At 41.8% G+C, this 16,209-nt stretch overlaps 1 protein-coding gene across 1 annotated transcript in view; it reads right to left on the reverse strand.

Moving 5' to 3' along the window:
* Nucleotides 1-16,209, reverse strand: part of ABHD3 (abhydrolase domain containing 3) — a 47,423-nt gene that overhangs the window by 28,623 nt on the left and 2,591 nt on the right. Inside the window, exon 4 of the mRNA XM_011996351.1 lies at nucleotides 4,666-4,711. Within this exon, the coding sequence (XP_011851741.1) occupies nucleotides 4,666-4,711 (46 nt within the window). The remainder of the gene's footprint in view (nucleotides 1-4,665; nucleotides 4,712-16,209) is intronic.

Raw genomic sequence — 16,209 nt, forward strand, 5'->3', positions numbered from 1 at the left:
TAGTAGAGACTGAATTTTACCATGTTGGCCAGACCAGTCTCGAACTCCTGACCTCATGATCCACCCACCTCGACCTCCCAAAGCGCTGGGATTACAGGCGTGAGCCACCGTGCCTGGCCTGTTTTTGTTTTTTATTATTTTTTAAATTTAATAGAGATGGGGTTTCGCCATGTTGGCCAGGCTGGTCTTGAACTCCTGGGCTCAAGTGATCTGCCTGCCTCAGCCTCCCAAAGTGCTGGGATTACAGGCATAAGCCACTGTGCCCGGCCCTAAAAAGTTTTATTTTACAAGATATTTCAAGTTTACTGTTTCTTTCTTTTTGCTTGTTTGTTTGTTTTTGAGATGGATTCTTGCTCTGTCACCCAGGCTGGAGTGCAGTGATGCCATCTTGGTTCACTGTAACCTCCACCTCCTGGGTTCAAATGATTCTCCTGCCTCAGCCTCCTAAGTAGCTGGGACTACAGGTATGTAGCACCATGCCCGGCTAATTTTTTTTTTTTTTTTTTTTTTTTTTGAGACAGAGTCTCGCTCTGTTGCCCAGGCTGGAGTACAGTGGCCGGATCTCAGCTCACTGCAAGCTCCACCTCCCGGGTTTACGCCATTCTCCTGCCTCAGCCTCTCGAGTAGCTGGGACTACAGGTGCCCGCCACCTCGCCCGGCTAGTTTTTTGTATTTTTTAGTAGAGACGGGGTTTCACCGTGATAGCCAGGATGGTCTCGATCTCCTGACCTCACGATCTGCCCATCTTGGCCCCCCAAAGTGCTGGGATTACAGGCTTGAGCCACCATGCCCGGCCAATTTTTTGTATTTTTAGCAGAGACGGGGTTTTACCATATTGGCCAGGCTGATCTCGAACTCCTGGCCTCAAGTGATCCGCCCACCTTAGCCTCCTAAAGTGCTGGGATTACAGGTGTGAGCCACCGTGCTCAGCCTCATGTTTATTATTTCACGTGAACTTGAAACAACCTTGTGAGGTGGCAAGTACACATTATTATCATATTTCAGTTAAGAAAAAGAGAAACAGAAAGGTTATTTGACTTGTACTTTACCACTTATAGCTGGTTAGTGGTGACAACAGAACTTGAACTTGGGACTTCTTGCTGAGTCCAAGGTCCTTTCTGCTACACAAACCCAAGCTGCCTGCCAGACTGTAACTCTAACAGCTTAGTGTGTTATTAGCTATTCTGAGACACATATTTGCTGGGGGGTACTAGTTAATCAAAATTTAACTGACATACTGTGTAAGACTCCAGAGACCCAGCTACTCTTATCTTACTTAGAACTCAGTGAATTCTTCTTGGAGGTTTTTTCAAAAATACAATTAAAGCTTATGGGCTGAAAATTACTGGGTTGCTATACTATTTCAAAGCAAATTTCTAATTAACTTTAAATGCTAAGGAGAGAATGTTTTTAAAGCATCCTTCTCTTTTTCTCTCTTCCTTCCTATTTGTTTTTTTCTTTTTAAAATATATATATAATATATAATATATACAATATATTATATATAATATATACTATATATTATATATTTTATATATAATATATAATATATACAATATATTTATATATTATATATACACAATATATCTTTTATATATATCATATATATACACACACATATATATTTGAGACAGGGTTTCAATATGTTGCCCAGGCCGATCTTCAACTTCTGGGCTCAAGTGATCCTCCCACCTGGGCCTCCCAAAGTGTTGGGACTGCAGGTGTGAACCACCACTCCCAGCCTGTTGTTTCTTAAGCTTCTAACCATCAATCTCCCCTTTTACTCTACACATGCCCTAACTAATGTCAACTACTCTTGAGCTTCTACCTGCACACTGATCTCAGTCTGTCTCTCTCTTGCTTGCCTATTTTCTCCTGAAAGCCAGTCCAGTACATCCACAAACTTACTAAAAATTTCCACCGAGATGATCTAAAAGCACCCTAACCCTCTAAAACGGACTCTGTTATCTTTGTTACATCATAATCTCACAAATTCTTCTAAATTTCCTATTTCAAATACCAGCATCTTCCATCAGCCAGCCAAGCTAGAAATATTACCTTTGACTCCCTTGTCTTTACTTCCCACAATACAGCTAACACTATTTTCTTCCCCATGAATACTACTCATTTTTGTTCGTTCTTCTTTATTCCCCTTCCATCTGCTTTCAAACTCCAAACTCCATGTAGGTCTGTAGTAACTGCTTTCTAACTGGCCTCCCAGCCTCCAGCCTCCAGCCTCCTTCCCCTCCATCTCTTTCTTTCCTACACACCACTGCCATGGTTCTCTTTCTAAAACATGACCATGATCAAATTATGCCCTTGCTTCAAAATATCAATGATTCACTACCAGGTTTCTTAGGATTCTACATGTGATTCTTCAAAATCTGGCCCTACCCTTCTAGAAAAATTCCTGCCACTTCCAGAATAGTAAGAAAGCATAAAGCATAATGGTCAAGAACATAAGCACATAGTTAGATCATCTGGGTCTGAATCCTGGCTCTGCCATTGATTGGGAGGGGTAAGTTCCTAACCTACCAGTGTCTTGTTTTCTTTATCTGTAAAATGCAGGACAGGGCCAGATGCAATGGCTCACACCTGGAATCTCAGCACTGTGGGAGCATCGCTTGAGCCCAGGAGTTTAAGAGCAGCCTGGGCAACACAGTGAGATCCCATCTCTACAAACAACAACAACAACAACAAACAAAAAACAAATAAATAAAAAATCAGCCAGGCATGGTGGCACACACCTCTGGTTCCACCTACTTGGGAAGCTGAGATGGAAGGATTACTTGAGCCCAGGAGGTCGAGGCTACAGTGAGCCGTGATTGTGCCACTACACTCCAGCCTGGGCAACAGGGCAAGACCCTGTCTCCAAAAGGAAATGGGGGATAATGGGGGCTATACTTACCTAAATCACTGGGCTGTTTCTATTTCTGAAGATTAAATAGGAAAAGACATAACTGATACATTCTACAGATTACATAAATATTAGATAAAATTATCATCATCATCCAGCCATAGTAAGTAGTTGCTATTGCATGCACTTTATAATACCTTGGTCTTTGCGCTGAGAGAGCCTCTCTCTCCCCTTTGGAGGTTCAATATCACAGCCTTCAAGATCCAACTCAGAATGCTACCTCCTCTCTAAGTTCTCCCACCTCCCCAAGGCGCTTTGTTACTCTTTCCCTTTGTGCTCTGTAGCCTTAACAAAGGCTACTGTTACACTTAGCACTGTGTATATTTTTACGGACTTGACTCTCTCTTCCACAACTAAAGTTTGAGCTCCTAAAGATCAGGGCTGTGTCTCATTAATATGTATATCTTCACCCTATTGCCTTGCACAGTGTCTTATTTAACAGGCACACACCACGGCTTTGCTGAATGAACAGATCTTTGTCCCTCACTTCATAAAGAACTAACGAGCTCGGCTTTGCAGCACATTATTTCCTTGAGAGCCTCAGACCATGTCTTCCCCCGCTTTGTGTCCTAGAAGAATGCACAGCAGACAGGAGCTGTTCAAAACGATTTGTCTGGGCCAGGGCCACAGTGACACATTCAAATCTTTCCCCTTTAGAGTACTATCATCTGTCTACGAGGTTCCTAAAGGGCTGGACTGAATGAGGAAATGTGAACCTTCACATCAAACTATTTATTACAAGGCACTTGAGTGAGACCATAACACTCTGTTACTTTTGCTTTCGAAATCGTATTGATCTTCATTTCCTCCAGTGCCTAAGTCACTGTAAAGCAAAGTACAAGAGGTTTTTTCTTCCCAAGTTCTTATAAAGTGTTGACATTTGTGACCTGACTGTAAATTTTTATTTCCAGCATGACTTAATTATTTATAGTCTTAATGTCATTCTCTATCAATGACCCCCAAAATGTTTCTTTCAATCCTAGTAGAATTGCCTTTGACCTGCTGAGATTGTAAAAAGTTAAAAAGCTGAAGAAAATTTTAGCGAGTGGAATATTTCTCATTCCAACTCACGGATTTAAACATCAGATAGAGTGATTTTCTAAGAGGTGAAAGACATATCCTAGCAAAACCTCAGAATTAGATGGGGGGAAAAAAGACCTGGTATAAATTTTAAAAGTTTTCAATAACATTTCCACCATGTAAACTTCAGCTGGCAAAACACAAATATAACATACAAAATTGTTTCATAACAAATGTAAATTTCGTAAGTGGAAAAAAAAATCACTGTATTAGTTAATTTGTTTTGCATTGGTTAATTTTTAAAGAAAATGTGTTTTGCACTAAAAATGAGGCCTTCTCTTCCCAGTTCTTCCCAGAGTCAGGAAAAGCTGGGTTGAGAGGGTAGAAAAAAGATGATGTAGGTGAATAATTATTGATGTTAAAATGTAGTAAATACAAAAGTTTAGTTACAAAATAGAATCTTAAATTTTATAAAAATAGAAATATATTACATAAATTCTATTTATATACGAAATCTGAATGAACACAGACTAAGGGAATTTCCCTGGTTATGTAATTATGGGTCTTGTAAATTTCCTTTTTTTTTCCACATCTGTATTTTTGTATGATAAATTTGTATTGCTTATGTAAACAAAGAGTTATTTTAAATAAAAAGAATATGCTTTTTTGTTATAAAACTATAAATGATTCTTTAAAAAGTTAAGACTTTGTCTTTTAAATTTACTTACCAAGAGATTCTCCCCCGCCACTCCTCTGTTGTTAAAAACCACACATCTAAAAACCAGGAAAGCAATTTTTGTTATTTCTACACATGATTCTTGCTCATGATATAATATTAATCTTACTGACACTGATTTACAGCACTAAAAGATTTTAAAAATCTGTCTTACAGGTATAATGTTTGACAATTTCATCTAAATGTGCTAAAATAAAATTCCAGTTCTCTAAATTCCACATGTGGGTTCAAATTAGAAAATTGTATACTAAAGTGATGTTAATGTTTCCTACCAAGATTAGAATATTTCTTCCTATGCACATATGTGGACCTCTAATAAGTGTTTTTAAAACAATTCTAAATACAAGTCAAATTTAAATGTTTTTGCTTTTTTTTTTTGAGATGGAGTCTCGCTCTTGTCACCCAGGCTGGAGTGCAATGGCGTGATTTTGGCTCACTATAACCTCCACCTCCTGGGGTTGAAGCGATTCTCCTGCCTCAGCCTCCTTAGTGGTTGGGATTACAGGTGCCTGCCACCATGCCTGGCTAATTTTTCTGTATTTTTAGTAGAGATGGGGTTTCACTATGTTGACCAGGCTGGTCTTGAACTCCTGACCTCAAGTGATCTACCTACCTCCGCCTCCCAAAGTGTTGGGATTACAGGCGTGAGCTACTGTGCCTGGCCATGTTTTTGCTTTAAACAAAGAAAAAATATATATCTTCTACCCATTGCATTTGTAACATTCACACGTATCTATTTATACCCTAAGAAACAGCTCTTGTTTCCTTAAGGCTCAGAAAACATGGACGCCAGAATTTTACATGAGGTATAAGCATCACAGGTAGAGCTGCAAACAGCCTAGCACCTGAGCTGGTGGGATGGGCCCCGTTATGCTACTGCTTACTGTTCAGTTGACCTAGGGAGGAAAGATGATCTTGTGCTTTCTCTGATCCTGTTTGCATCTGCTGGGTAAATGGGCTCAGATCAATGTAAAGGGTTTAGGTCAATGTTGGCTGAAGTAAGTACTCGGTGAAAGTTAGCTATTAGTAATAATGGTAGTTGTAGTGTCATGCTGGTTTCAAAAGTTATTTAGTATTTAAAATATTTAACTCTCATTTAACTTTCAGGCAGCCACAGCCCCAGATATGTATTTTTACCATCCTTAGACAAAATCCTGATTTGTGTTTACACAGGTTCTCACTGATTTAGTGGGTCTATATTCATAACAATTAAAATTCATTTTGTTTTCGTCTGATTACCTATCCAACCAATCAAGGCCATCTGAGATTCCAAATCTCTTCTTGCAGGGTACTGCTGAGCACTGTATAAGTTCTAAGCACCGATGAACCGACTGCTGTATAGAACATACACAACTCTGACTCTCTTCTCAGGAAGGTTAGATCTCAAGGCACACCACCTTCATTTAATGTGGTATGCAGGCTATGTTCTTGCAAAGGAATTTTCTTGCAACTGAAAAGTCATATAGAAAATTTTATTAGGCCCAGTTGAAAGAAGAGAAATGTTTAGAAACCTCAGAAATCCTATTTGATCGAAAGCTAGAAATACTACATTTTACTGACTCACTTAAGAAAAATCTTTTTTTTTTTTTTTTGAGACATGGTCTCACTCTGTCACTCAGGCTGGAGTGCAGTGGCGCAGTCACAGATCACTGCAGCCTCAGCCTCTCATGCTCAGGCAATCCTCCTGCCTCAGCTTGCTGAGTAGCTGGGACCACAGGTGCACACCACCACGGCCCAGTTAATTTTTTTCTTTTTTTTTCTTTTTTTGAGACAGAGTCTCACTCTGTCACCCAGGCTGGAGTGCAGTGGTATGATCCCGGCTCATTGCAACCTCCTTCTCCCAGATTCAAGTGATTCTCCTGCCTCAGCCTCCGGAGTAGCTGGGATTACAGGCGTGTGCCACCACACCCAGCTAATTTTTGTACTTTTAGTAGAGATGGGATTTCACCATGTTAGCCAGGTTGTTCTAGAACTCCTAATCTCAAGTGATCTGTCTCCCCTCGGCCTCCCAAAGGGTTGGGATTACAGGCGTGAGCCACCGTGCCCAGCCAGCCTGGGTGATTGTTAAAAGTTACTTGTAAAAACAGGATCTCACCACGTTGCCCAGGTTGGTCTCTAACTCCTGGGCTCAAGTGATCCTCCTGTCTTGGCCTCCCAATTGCTGGGATTATAGGCATGCATCACCGCGCCCGGCCAGAGAAATCTTAAATAAACTATAAATACATTCAGAAAAGTCAGAGTAGGCTCAGTGACTCCTTTATCTTTTCTTGTTAAAAACAATGGCAAGATGTCTTGATATAAATAAAATTTCAGTTGGCCATTTGTATTTACTTGCATAAGCACCTAAATCACACAGGAACCAGTGCTAAAGTTAATTATGACCTTGAAACTTGAAGCTCCCAGTCATTCAGAAAAGAAACACTTTAGAGTACAAACATTAAATAAGGATTAAAATGGCTTCTGGAGCAAGATGTCATCATGTGACTGCCAGTGAGAGAAGGCAAGAGCACTAGTGAGGGGAAAGAAAAAGATGATCCGCAAACTCATGAAAAAGCAGCCTACACATCTGGGATTTTCTTCTCAACTGCAGACTGGGATATTTGCGTTTTCCTTCAGGCAACTTTGGAAAGTGGATCATAGTTCTGGTAGCTCTTGCTAGAGGAGGAATTGTACTGACCACTCCATAGGGCTTTGTTCCTAACAATGTTCAATCAGTAGCAGTCATCATTGTATACTTCAAGCCTCGGACACGGGGCAGCGAGATAAGGCAGAATGAGGGAGCAAAGCAGCTACAGAGGACAGCTTTTAGAAAGAAGGCTGCCATTCTGCCCTTTCTCCCACTCCAGCTGGGAATGAGCAACCAGCTCTTGTCATTTAACCCCTCTGCTACCCTGACAGTCATCAGGGAACACTGAGCTAAAAGAGTTGGCTGTCAAAGTACTATTCCTAAGGCATTGAGAGGTCTGTTAATCTCTTCTTCTTTTTTTTCTTTAGAGATAAGGTCTCACTGTTGTCCAGGCTGGAGTGCAGTGGCACAATCATGGCTCACTGCAGCCTCAACCTCCTAGGTTCATGTGATTCTCAGCCTCCTGAGTAGCTAGGACTACAGGCGCACGCCACCATGCCTGGCTAATTTTTAAATTTTTTTGTAGAGATGGGGTCTCCCTATGTTGCCCAGGCTGGTCTCGAACTCGTGAGCTCAAAACATTCCTCCTGTCTCAGCCTCCTAAAGTTCTGGGATTACAGGTATGAGCCACTGTGCCCAGCCTCTGTTTTTTTGTTGTTTTTTGTTGTTTTTTTTTTTTATTTTTTATTTTATTATACTTTATGTTCTAGGGTACATGTGCACAACACAGGTTTGTTACATATGTATACATGTGCCATGTTGGTGTGCTGCACCCATTAACTCATCATTTACATTAGGTATATCTCCTAATGCTATCCTTCGCCCCTCCCCTAACCCCACAACAGGCCCCAGTATGTGATGTTCCCCTTCCTGTGTCCAAGTGATCTCATTGTTCAATTCCCACCTATGAGTGAGAACACACGGTGTTTGGTTTTCTGTTCTTGCAATAGTTTGCTGAGAATGATGGTTTCCAGCTGCATCCATGTCCCTACAAAGGACATGAACTCATCCTTTTTTACGGCTGCATAGTATTCCATGGTGTATATGTGCCACATTTTCTTAATCCAGTCTGTCACTGATGGACATTTGGGTTGGTTCCAAGTCTTTGCTATTATGAATGGATCTAGAACTAGAAATACCATTTGACCCAGCCATCCCATTACTGGGTATATACCCAAAGGATTATAAATCATGCTGCTATAAAGACACATGCACATGTATGTTTTTGTTTTGTTTTTGAGACAGAGTCTTGCTCTGTCACCCCGGCTGGAGTGCAGTGGCGCAATCTCAGCTCACTGCAAACTCCGCCTCCCGGGTTCAAGCCATTCTCCTGCCTCAGCCTCCCGAGTAGCTGGGACTACAGGTGCCCGCCACCACATCCAGCTGCTTTTTTGTATTTTTTAGTACAGACGGGGTTTCACCGTGTTAGCCAGGATGGTCTTGATCTCCTGATGTCATGATCCACCTGCCTCAGCCTCCCAAAGTGCTGGGATTACAGGCGTGAGCTACCACACCTGGCTACCTCTGTTAAGCTTCTGTAACAGCTATCTCCAATTAATTTTTACAGTTACCTCAAACAATTCTAAAGGGCATGTATATGAGGGAAATTGTTCTGCAAAGCTTATTTTTCCTACATATTTGAACTATATAAATTTTTTCCTCAAACTATAAAGAAAAGAAATACCAAATAAAGAACAAATCTGGTAAGAAGAACTTTCTGTGACAAGATAACCCATTAACCAGGGAAGCAGGTGGCTGCCCTCTAATGAAGGTTAAATAAAAGGAAAAGACTACCTATAGCACAGAGTTTCTCAGTCTTTAGTACTATGGACATTTCGGCCCAAATAATTATTTGTAGCAGTGCTGTCCTGTGCATTATAGGATACTCAGCAGCATCTCTGGCCTCTACCAACTAGATGCCAGTAGCACATGCCCCAGGCATAACAACCAAAAATGTCTCCAGACAGTGCCAAATGTTCCCTGGGGGAAAAACTGCCCCTAGGATGAGAACCACTGTCACAGTGAGATGGACCAGAGAGCCTCAAATCTGCTCAGGCTTGAACCCTGGAGGTCAAGGTTGCGGTGCTGTGATCACACCATTGCACTCCGGCCTGGATGACAGAAGGAGAGCCTGTCTCAAAGAACAAAAACAACAAAAAAAGTAGCAGACTCTGAGCTTGGGCACCTAAGAAAAGCAACGAAACTTACATGGGTTTTGAGTACCTGTCTAGGCCTAGTTTCCATATCTGTAATTTTATCAGGCAATCTGAAATATTTCAGTTCTAAGATTCCCCAAATCTTTGAGTGTAACAATAGAAATGATAATCAGCAAAGCGTAGAATGAGAGGAACATTCAGGGATCAGCTAGTCATATGATTCTGATTTCAGGTAATAAATTATAATTTTTATGTATTTATTTATTTTCTATATATTTATTATCTATAACAACAGAGAGTGTTTACTAGTGTTTACTATGTGCCAGATCACGTTCTAAGAACTTTACATGAATATTAACATTGGAATAACTCATTTATTCATTCAATAATATTTACTGAAGATTGCGTTAGAGCCTGTAGTAGAGAAACAAAATATCAACATAAGGTTCCTGGCCTCAAGGAGGGTACAATCTAGTTAGAGTGAAAAGATATGCACCATATTTTCAGTTGAATGACTACAACCAAAGTAATAAAACAAGACAGTATAAGATTCAATGTCCAAGAAGTAGTATAGACAATAAAACCCTATGAGGTCAGGATGGGCAAAATCGATTAAGAAAGGCTTCATAAAAGGTAGATAGATCTTGCGTTAGGACTTGAAAAATAGTAAAGATCCCTGGCTGGAGTGCAATGGCACGATCTCGGCTCACTGCAACCTCTGCAACCCGGGTTCAAGTGATTCTTCTGCCTCACCCTCCCGAGTAGCTGGGACCACAGGCACGCGCCACCACGCCTGGCTAATTTTTGTATTTTAGTGGAGACAGGTGTCACCATATTGGCCAGGCTGGTCTCGAACTCCTGACCTCGTGATCAACCCGCCTCGGACTCCTGAAGTGCTGGGATTATAGGCGTGAGCTAACATGCCCAGCGTATTTACCCTTTTTTTAAAAATTGAGACAGAGTTTCACTCTTGCCCAAGCTGGAGTACAGTGGTGTGATCTTGGCTCACTGCAACCTCCACCTCCCTCTCCTGCCTCAGCCTCTGAGGTAGCTGGAATTACAGGCGCATGCCATGATGCCTGGCTAATTTTTTATATTTTTAGTAGAGACAAGGTTTTGCCATGTTGGCCAGGCTGGTCTCAAACTCCTGACCTCAAGTGATCCACCTGCCTCAGCTTCCCAGGGTGCTGGGATTACAGGCCTGAGCCACCAGGCCTAGCTTCATTCTATTTACCTTTAACTTACACAGTAAAGCCTTTGCTCACAATTATCTTAAACAAACTTAAGCCTAGTTTCTAACCCATCCATCCTGAAGTTTGAATTAGAGAACCTTAACAGAAAAGTACTTTTTGTCAGTTTTCAGGTAGAGGGAAAAAAGCAATGGTTTAACATCAACAATAAACCACTATGTCTCCTTTGACCATATGCTGGGAGTTAGGTTCTCTCCATTGTCTAAATCGTATATCATATCTCATATCTCATCAGTAAATAACTGACAGTTCCCTGGTGACCTGACATACTTCATGACTCTCCCTAAACCTTCAACCTCTATACAAGATAGTAACTGGGACAGGATGGCAAGTGCTCCCTGTGCTTCAGGGATATTCATACTGAAGATACCGAAACGCTCTTGTATAGCAGACATGGTAACATCTATGTACTCCCACAAGGAAACTACATGTTTCTGTATCCCAAGAGGTAGATTTGCTTGTACTCGTTCTTTTGAATTATAAAATATTTTCTTTTTTTTTTTGAGACGGAGTTTCGCTCTGTCTCCCAGCCTGGAGTGCAATGGTGCAATCTCAGCTCACTGCAACCTCCGCCTCCGGGTTCAAGCGATTATCCTGCCTCAGCCTCCCGAGTAGCTGGGATTACAGGCACCCGCCACCACGTCCAGCTAATTTTTTGTAGTTTTAGTAGAGACGGGGTTTCACCATGTTGGCCAGGCTGGTCTTGAACTCCTGACCTGAGGGGATTTGCCCACCTCGGCCTCCCAAAGTGCTGGCATTATAGGCATAAGCCACTGCACCCAGCCTATAAAACATTTTCTATCCTGGCCAGGGAATAGAAGATGAGAGAAGGAAGACATAAACGTTTTCTTTTTTAAGACAGAGTCTTGCTCTGTCACCCAAGCTGGAGTGCAGTAGTTCACTGCAACCTCCATCTCCCGGGTTCAACCATCTGGGCCCATTGTAACCTCCGCCTCCTAGGTTCAAGCAGTTCTTCTGCCTCAGCCTCCCAAGTAGCTGGGATTACAGGTGCCCACCACCACACCCAGCTAATTTTTCTTTGTATTTTTAGTAGAGATGGGTTTCGCCATGTGGGTCAGGCTGGTCTCTAACTTCTGACCTCAGGTGATCCACCCACCTTGGCCTCCCAGACTGCTGGGATTACAGGCGTGAGCCACTGTGGCTGGAAGACATAAACATTTTCTAAAGACCCACTTTGTGCAGGGCACCCCAACAAGTACTTTACACTTATTTTTTTTTGAGATGGAGTCTTGCTTTGTTTCCCAAGCTGGAGTGCAGTGGCACAATCTCAGCTCACTGCAACCTCCACTCCCCAAGTTCAAGTGACTCTCGTGTCTTAGATTCCTGAGTAGCTGCGATTACATGCGCACGCCACTATGCCTGGTAAATGGAGTTTCACCATGTTGACCAGGCTGGTTTCGAACTCCTAACGTCAAGCGATCCACCCATCCCAGCCTCGCAAACTGTTGGGATTACAGGCATGGGCCCCTGCACCCTGCCTACTTTACACATTCTAACAACCCTGTGAAGTAGGTGAGAATACTGTGATGAGGAATGTTAAATTAACTGTCCAGGGTCCCTTAGAAAGTGGCAGTTCCAACATCTGAATCCAGCTTGACTCCAAAGCCCAAGCACGTTCCTTCATATTACACAGCTTTTCACAAGCCCTGTTATCTGCTAGATCCCACGATACAGTACCAATGACTTAGATCATTTTGGTACCTAAAGACTCAACTCAGCCTTGTGCCAAACTTCCAGATCTATTTTTATTCTTAGCAGTCTTTAAAACTGCCTGGCTTTCTGTGGTGGTTGCAAAAACATTTTGAAGCTCTTCCTTTCAAGAGGCAGAGTCTATTTCCCTACTCGTTGACTCTGGGCTGACCATGTGACTTGCTTTGACCAGTAGCACTGTGGGAGTTCTCAGCCTGGGTCTCAAGAGGCCCTGCAGTTTCTGCTTTTGTAATTTAAAAAAATTTTTTTGAGACAGAGTTTCGCTCCTGTTGCCCAGGCTGGAGTGCAATTGCGCAATCTTGGCTCACGGCAACCTCCGCCTCCCGGGTTCAAGCGATTCTCCCTCAGCCTCCTGAGTAGCTGGGACTACAGGCATGCGCCACCATGCCTGCCTAATTTTTGTATTTTTAATACAGATGGGGTTTCACTATGTTGGCCAGGCTGGCCTCGAACTCCTGACCTTGTGATCCACACGCCTCAGCCTCCCAAAGTGCTGGGATTACAGGCGTGAGCCGCTGCACCCGGCCAAAATCTGGCAACCTTTAAAAGCAACGGACAAAAGGTATGTGCACTGGCAACTCCAGGGCTTATGAGACTCAGTCCTTGGAGTTTCAACCACATTGTTTTTATTTATTCATTTATTTTTTTGAGACAGAGTCTCACTCTGTCACCCAGGCTGGAGTGCAGTGACACAATCTTGGCTCACTGCAACCTCTGTCTCCCAAGTTCAAGCAATTCTCCTGCCTCAGCCTCCCAAGTAGTTGGGATTATAAGCATGCACCACCATGCCTGGCTAATTTTTTTTGTATTTTTAGTAGAAATAGGGTTTCACCATGTTGGTCAGGCTGGTCTCGGACTCCTGACATTGTGATCAGCCCACCTCAGCCTTCCAAAGTGCTGGGATTACAGGTGTGAGCCACCATACTGGGCCCGAATTTTTTTTTATTTTATTTTTATTATTTATTTATTTATTTATCTTTTTTGAGACAGAGTTTTGCTCTTGTTGCCCAGGCTGGAGTGCAGCGGCACGATCTCGGCTCACTGCACCCTCTGCCTCCCAGGTTCAAGCAATTCTCCTGCCTCAGCCTCCTGAGTAACTGAGATTACAGGTGCCTGCCATCACACCTGGCTAATTTTTGTGTTTTTAGTAGAGATGGGGTTTCACCATGTTGGCCAAGTTGGTCTTGAACTCCTGACCTCAAGTGATCCACCCGCCTCGGCCTCCCAAAGTGCTGTTATTACACAGGTGTGAGCCACAGCCCCCAGCCCACATTGTTTTTTAAAAGCAGTTCTAAGTCTTGGGAGACAGCTCAGGCCAAATCTAGAAGCAGTAATTTAAATATGTACAAAAGGCTTTATGATCTTCTGTACCTTCTGAGGATGACTTTTAGCCAAAAAAAAAGGAACCAGGCCGGGAACATCGACTCACGCCTGTAAGTAAGAGACTGCAGTGAACCATGATCATGCCACTGCGCTCCATGCTAGGCAACAGAGCCAGATGCGGTCTCACAAAAAAAAAAGGAACCAAGCCTCACATCTAACTGTATGGTGCTTAAACATGGAATGATGATGAATTCCTACTACTGCTAAGCAAATTTCTTGAATATAATTCTTGAACTTCATATCCTAGTTCTTGAGAGAATGTTACTTCATGGACAAAATAGGCTATTATTTATAAAAGATCAGAATTAACTTGTTAAAATTGAGTTAGCTATTATGGAATTTTCCCCTTTATATCAAACATCAAAATGTTCTTCTTTTCTTTTTTTTTTTTTTTTGCCCAAGTTATCACTCTGTCATCCAGGCTGGAGTCCAGTGGCATGATCATAATCATTGCAGGCTCTACCTCCTGGGCTCAGTTGATTGTCCTACCTCAGCCTTGTCAGTAGCTGGAACTATAGGTGCATGCCACCATGCCCGGCTAATTTTTGTAGAGACTAGGTCTCACCATGTTGCCCAGGCTGGTCTTGAACTCCTGGGCTCAAGCAATCCACTGGCTTTGGCCTTCCAAAGTGCTGGGATTAGAGGCATGAGCCACTGTGCCCAGCCTAAAATTATTTTTTTAAGGTAAACGTACCATCAGCTTTTCACACAAGTGTTTCAAGTTTAACAAAAAATACAACTCTACTTTAAATACAACTCACAGAGTGTTCCATTACAATAATTACCATCAGCTAAAAAGAAAAGTCTGCAGCACAAAAAAGCAGTACCTTTTATAATGACTCTACTTTAAGATTCTAGAGCTGAACTTGAAACTTAAAGTTGCTAAATCACTTGCAAAAAAATTAAATTGTACCTGGTGACTGAGCTTAATAATGATTACTCAGAAAAGCTGTGGCATCATCAACTGGAGACTAGCCAAGTGCACCTGCAAACTCAGGTGGTCAGAAGAGGCAGAGATCATCTTTGATAAATAGGGATGATCTACAAACTGATTCTGAATATTTTTTGCACTTGGGAGCTGAGCCAGGGCGACAAGATTAGTGAATCCAGGCCCCAGAATGTGCCATGAGGGCCACTGTATACTCTCTCAGGGGTTTGTAATTGCTGTTCTCCCTCCATAACACTCTCTCCATTGGGGTGGGGGTGGGGGGCAGGGCTCAGTCAATGCTCTGATGAGTCTAATTTCATTCATTAATTCAGCCTAAATCTGCAGGGTGCCTACTATGCTAAGTGACATCCCTTGTGAGATGATCAGTTATGCCTCTTCCTGAAAAAAGAGGAAAAAAAGAATGCAGAGAAAAATAATAACTTAAGGGACTGCTTTTCTACGCAAGAAGTACTAAGTATTTCCGAAACAAACATGTAGATATATTTGTACTTCATTTGGAATGGATCAAGTGAAAAAAAAGAAATCTTTTACTGGTACCTGTATCCTAATTCTTCACTAAGATGGATCATATGAAGGATATATGACTCCTTGCTTGTTCCAGTGAGGCCAGGCAACAATAAGATAGTAGGTCTCGTGCTGGCATCCATATAACGCGTACTGTTATCATTATCAAACCAGTCCAGTGAAATCTGTCCTCCATCTGCAGTTTTAATAAGTTCACTGAAAGGAATAATTCAGAAGACATTACTATTTACATGTTTTAAGTCATGTCTTAATTTTCTGTTTTAATTCTAAACACATGACATTATTTGGTCATCGAAAAATAACATTTTTCCAGCATTCATGAACACATGCCCATATCTCGATCTACATATCATTTTCTTTCATTAGAAGGATTTTATGAAGATTAGTACCATCAAGTATTTCCAGCAACCTCCGTACAAGGTCGTATATAAAGATGAACTGCGAATTATTAAGATAAATGAATACTTACTCACTACTCTATAACACCCAGCATTCAACCCTTGTTTGATTGAGGTCACTCAACTAACGCGACAGGGAAGTCTGAATAAGTAAAATGCTGATCTAATCTCTGACCACTGCTCTAGCTCTTTGGACTCAATAATGCAGTCAATAATACAGAACAGTATACTATATAGTATACTTCAAGATTTTCTTCTGAAATAATTTAAAGTATTTCTCACACAGTATTTATAAACTTACAGAATTTTCCCAAACAAACAGTGCAAGTTCCAGGCAACAAAATAAACTCCAGAAGGATAGATGACTAAGGGAAATTAATAACAGGCACCATTTGAATCTGGTTCCTGATAAATCCTGGACCGTATCTTTAACACATCAAGGGCTATTATCATCAAGATCCCATTTGCCTGTCAATAGGAAGTCATTTTACACCAATCAATGGCCCAAAACCCAAATT

Source organism: Mandrillus leucophaeus, unplaced genomic scaffold (assembly GCF_000951045.1).
Source record: "Mandrillus leucophaeus isolate KB7577 unplaced genomic scaffold, Mleu.le_1.0 Scaffold51, whole genome shotgun sequence".
NCBI lineage: Eukaryota > Metazoa > Chordata > Mammalia > Primates > Cercopithecidae > Mandrillus > Mandrillus leucophaeus.